This window comes from Choloepus didactylus, chromosome 9, assembly GCF_015220235.1.
Source record: "Choloepus didactylus isolate mChoDid1 chromosome 9, mChoDid1.pri, whole genome shotgun sequence".
In the NCBI taxonomy this organism is placed as follows: Eukaryota; Metazoa; Chordata; class Mammalia; order Pilosa; family Megalonychidae; genus Choloepus; species Choloepus didactylus.
Window position 1 is genome coordinate 92,051,520 of NC_051315.1, and position 6,000 is coordinate 92,057,519.

Below are 6,000 nucleotides of genomic sequence, written 5' to 3' on the forward strand. Positions count from 1 at the left end.
AGAGGTTTATTTCCATCAGTCATATGGTCCTCCTGTTTTATGCCCTTCCCAGAACATCCAGGGCAGGTCAGGAATAGAAGCTTAGGACCTGTGAGCTGAATCTTGGTCACCCGGGCCAAGGATATGGGCCACTCCAACAGTCTATCCTCCACCCCACCCCAAACAGGCACTCAGAAAGTATATGAAGCTGATTTGATATGTTCCATTTAGTTTTTGATAGATATCCTTAAGCAATTTGGAAATCGTTCTTTAAATTTTATAAATACTGATTTCCTCTACAATGATATTCTCCATTACTTTTTCTCTCATATCCATCCAACTGAATGAAATAGAAGATGATAACCTGTATGTGACTCACATGTTGCTTATATCTATCAATAAAAATTATACTGACTAGTGAAAGTCAATTTTATAAATCATTTTACTATCTGTGTGAGCCGTAAAGCTGTCATTTATTAATTTTCCCCACCTGATATCATCCTCCTTTTCTTTCTCAGAATGGATTCAGACACTATATAAGGAGTTTGTGGGATCCCCCCCAAAATAGATAAATTGTTTCATCAAAATATAAAACTTCTATGCTTCAAAGGACACTATCAAGAATATGAAAGACAGACATCATCAACACAGCAACGTAAGACATCCCCTGGAAAAGTTTCCCCTCAGAATCAACAAATAAAAGGACAAATCCCACTTGTTTAGAACTCTGGAGGATGATAGGGACCAGAGAAGGACTACAAAAAAGTGAACTGAAGGAAAAGAAAATTAATCTCCAAGATCAGATGGGAGATTTCTCTTGTGGACTTATGAGTTGGGACCCTTCCTCCTCACTCGGTCCCTGCACAGCTTGGGAGCCTCACAGAGGCAGCACTGCACAAATCCTCCTGCTTCAGATGCAGACTATAAAGCAACTCACAGTAGGAAATTAGAACACCATGCGTATCCACGCACAAAGACACAAGTCCACAGAGACCCAGGACAAAACACCAGCCACTGAGAAGTGCCACATAGAAAGGGGCTCCCAGGGGGTAAAAAGAGGGAGAGAGACTGTGGCAGAACTGCTGTCAAGAGGTGAGTACACTCAATCCAATCTCTGTTTGCTGGACCACATAAATGCAAAACGTACATTTCTGGATTGACCCGATCTGGGTCCCCGGAACAGGATACGCTAATGAGGAAGAAGCCAGGGACAGAAAAAACTCACAGGAAAAAAAAAAAAAAAAAAAGGCAGGGGTGGGGAGGAGAGCTGCTGTAAATCAGGACCAATCCTCATACTGAAAAGTATAAGGAAAAGGGGGCACCGAGTAGGGAGAGAATTTAAACAAATCATAGGAGTTGGGGAGAAAATTCTGCAGAAAAACAAACAGAAGAGGTTAAGATTTCCAGAGAACAAATAGAGGAAAGGCAGCTTTCTCTTGGAGGTGAAACAATTGCACAAAAATGTGCAATCTTTAAAAATTATACCACATATCCAGGGCAAGAAACAGATGAAGAAGAGCTAAGAAGATCTAAACAGTTACACATGGGCTACTCTAAAGGTTCAGAATAGGCTGGGCCAATTTTCAAAGATGAGCTTTAACACAATGCCAGTCAGCAATAAAAGACTAGACAAAACAGAGAAACTGACCTTCAGAGTCAACACATCAAAATCATCAGATGCCCAGACATCAGCAAAAAATTACAAACGATGCTAAGAAACAGAAAGATATGGCTCAGTCAAAGGAAGAAATTAAAACTTCAGAGGAGACGCAGGATTTGGAACAACTAATCAAAGAAGTAAAATGAATATCCTAAATCATTGACACACACACACACACACACACACACACACACACACACACAGAATATCCTAAATCAGTTCAAGCAGATGAAGGAAAATATGGATATAAAAGGATATTAAGAACACAATGTGTGAGAATAAAGAAGAATCTGAAAGTTTAAAAAGGAACATAACAGAAATTTTGGGGGTGAAAATCACTACAATATATATTAAAATACACTTGAGGCAAACAGCAAATTTGAACAGGCAGAAGAAAGGATCAGTGAACTGGAAGACAGAACAACCAGAGTCCTACAGTCAAAAGAACAGATAGAAAAAGGAATAGAAAAGATTGAGCAGTGTCTCAGGGATTTGAGTGACAGCATGAAGTATCCAAACATATGCATCATGGGTGTCCCAGAAGGAGAAGAAGAGGGAAAAGAGACAAAGAATATTTGAGGGAATAATAGCCCCCAATTTTCCAGTATGAAAAACATGAATGTACACATCCAAGAAGCACAACATACTCCAAACAGAATAAACCCTAATGTACATACTCTGAGACACATGCTAATCAGAATGTCAAATGTCAAATATAAAGAGAGAATTCTGAAAGCAGCAAGAGAAAAGCAATGTGTCACATACAAGGGATCCTCATAAAGACTAAGGATGAATTTCTCATCAGAAACCATGGAGCTGAGAAGACAGTGGTATGATTCTTTTCCAACAAACAATTTCTCCTTCAAAAATGAGGTAGAATTTAAAATATTCACAGATAAACAGAAACAGAGAGTTCATCAGCAAAAGACCTTTCCTACAAGAATTACTAAAGGAAGTTTTGCAGCTTGAAAGGAAAAGCAGTAGAGAGTGGTTTGGAGTAGGGTGAAGAAATGAGGATCTTCAGGAAAGGTAACTAAGAGGGTAAATGCAAAACCCAAGAGTACTATACCCTCAATATACAACTCTACTCTTTAACTCCTCTAAGAGTCAGAATACGATTGACCAAGAAAAAGGCATTTTCCTGATAATGGACACACAGAATATGAACAGATAATGTGGGACACAAACAACATAAAGAGGGAAATAGAGGGATATGGGAGCAGAGAACATGTATGCTACTGAAGCTAAGTTGGTATCTTTTAAAATTAGTCACTTGAAGATGTAGGTTGTGTAATACAAAGACCAGAGTAACAACAAAGGAAATGTTTTACAAATATACAGAAACAGTAATGAGAAAGAAATCAGTCAGATACATCATAAAATAACAACTATACAGAAAAAGGGGTTGCAATAAAGGTAAAAAGAGGCAAAAAAAAAATATTTAAAAACCAAAAAACAAAATGGCTTATGTAAGTATTTCATTTACAGTAATAACACTGAAAGTTAATGGATTAAATTTTCCAATCAAAAGACACAGATTGGCAGAATGGATTTTTAAAAAAAGTATAATCCAACTATATGTTGTTTACAGAAGACTCACCTTTGACCCCAAAACACTATTATGTTGAAATTGAAAATATGGAAAAATATTTTCCATGCAAATAGTAACCAAAAAAGAGCTGAGGTAGCTATATTAATATTGGACAAATTTGACTTTAAGTCAAAAGCTTTTAGAAGAAACAAAGAATATGTTATATTAATAAAAGGACCAATCCTCCAAGAAGAAATAACAAACATAAATATTTATGCACCTAACCATGGTGCTGCAAAATACATGAGGCAAACATTGGAAAAACTGAAGGAAGAAATTGACACCTCTACAAAAATAGTTGGGACTTCAGTACATCACTTTCATCAATAGGTAGTACATGTAGACAGAAGGTAAATGAGGAAAGAGAGAACATGAATAATATATGAACTAGCCCTAATAGACATATATAGAACATTGTACTGCAAAACAAAAGGATATGCATTCTTCTCAAATTCACATGGATCATTGTCCAGATAAACCACAAAAACAAAGTCTCAATAAATTTTAAAAGATTGAAATATCACAAAGCATCTTCTATGACTATTTTGGATTGAAGCTGGAAATCAGTAACAGTCAAAGAATTGAAAAATCCACAAATACATGGAAGTTAAATAAGACACTCTTAAACAGTGAGTCAAAGAAAAAATTGCAAGAGAAATCAGTAAATTTCTTGAGATGAATGAAAATGAGAACACAACATATCAAAACTTATGGGATGTAGTGAAGTCTGTGCTGAGACGAAAATTTTACCCTAAATGCTTACATTACAAAAGAAGAAAGAGCTAAAACCCAAGACCTAACTGGACACCTGGAAGGATGAGAAAAAGAACAGAAAACTAAACCCAAAGCAAGCAGAAGGAAAGAAATAACAAAGATTAGAGCACTAATAAATGAAATTGAGAATTAAAAAAAAAAAATAGAGCACATTAACAAAACCAAAAGTTGGTTCTTTGAAAAGAGCAATAAAATTGAAAAATCCTTTAACTAGACTGACAGTGAAAAGAGAGATGCAAATAAGTAAAATCAGAAATGAGAGGGAGAACATTACTACTGACCCCACAGAAATAAAAAGTATCATAAGAGGATATTATGAAAAAGTGTATGCTAATAAATTAGAGAACCTGGATGAAATGGACAAATTCTTAGAAACCCACAAACAGTCTGGAGGAAACAGACCAATTACAAGTAAAGAGATTCAGTCATCAAAAATCTCCCAACAAAAGAAAACCCCAGGACCAGATGGCTTCACAGGTGAATTCTACCAAACATTCCAGGAAGAATTAATACCAAGCCTGCTCAAACTTTTCCAAAACAATTGAACAGGAGGGAACATTATCTAACTCATTCTGTGAAGCCAAGAATCCTAATACCAAAGCCATATAAAGATGCTGTAAGAAAAGAAACTTGCAAACCAATTTCTCTTATGAATATAGATGCAAAAATCCTCAACAAAATATGTGCAAATCAAATCCAACCACACATTTAAAGAAATTGTGTACCATAATCAAGTGGGTTTTCTCCCAGGTACACAAGAGTGGTACAACACAAAAAAATCAATTAATGTAACACACCATATTAACAAAATTAAGGGAAATAAACCACATGATTATCTCAGTTGGTTCAACTATCTCGAAAAAGGGCATTTAACAAAATCCAGCATCCTTTCTTGATAAAAACCCTGAGAAAGCTAGGAATAGAAATAAGCTTCCTCAACATGATAAAGGGATATATGAATACCCATAGTAACATCATAATGGTGAAAGACTGAAAGCTTTCCCTCTAAGATCAGGAAGAAGACAAGGATGTCCACTGTCTCCACTGCTATTCAACATAGCACTGGAAGTTCTAGCTAGAACACTTCAGCAAGAAAAAGAAATAGGCATCCAAATTGGAAAGGAAGAAGTACAACTTTGAGTATTTGCAGATGACACAATCCTATATAGAGAAAGTCCCAAAAAATCTACAACAAAGCTACTAGAGCTAATAAACTGACTCAGCAAAGTGGCATAACTCAAAATGCAAAAATCAGTAATGTTTCTATAACTAGTAATGAGCAATGTGAGGAGGAAATCAAGGAAAAAAAACCATATACAATAGCAACTAAAATAATCAAATATCTAGGAATAAATTTGGCCAAGAATGTAAATGACTTATATATGGAAAACTTACAAAACTTTGCTAAAAGATATCAAAGAAAACCTAAATAAATGTAGGGATGTTCCATGCTCATGGATTGAAGACTTAATATTGTTATGATGTCAGTTCTACTCAAAATAATTTACAGATTCAACACAATCCCAATCAAAATTCCAAGAGTGTACTTTGCAGGAATGGAAAAACCAATATTCAAATTTGTTGGGCAAGGGGCCCCCAATAGCCAAAACCATTGTGAAAAAGAAGAATAAAGTTGGAGGACCTAAACTTCCTGGCTTTAAAGCGTATTACAAAGCTACAGTTGTCAAAGCAGCATGGTACTTGCACAAGGATAGACATATTGACCAAAAGAATCAAACTGAGTGTTCAGAAACTACAAGGAGATACCATTCACATCCACTAGAATGCCTATGATTAAAAAAAAAAAAAAAAAAAAAAAAAACACCTGAAGATTACAAGTGTTGGAGAGGATGTGGAGAAATAGGAACAGTGATTCATGCTGGCGGAAATGTAAAATGCTACAACCACCATGGAAGACAATTTGGCCATTCCTCAGAAAAGCTAACTATAGAGTTACCATGTGACCCAGTAATTCCACTCCTAGGTATGTACCCAA

General features: G+C 35.8%; 1 protein-coding gene across 1 annotated transcript in view; it reads left to right on the forward strand.

Moving 5' to 3' along the window:
- LOC119543806 (aldehyde oxidase-like) overlaps window positions 1-551 on the forward strand; it is a 90,499-nt gene extending 89,948 nt beyond the window's left edge. Inside the window, 1 exon segment of the mRNA XM_037848662.1 lies at window positions 498-551. Within this exon segment, the coding sequence (XP_037704590.1) occupies window positions 498-551 (54 nt within the window).
- Window positions 552-6,000: the final 5,449 nt, after the last annotated feature.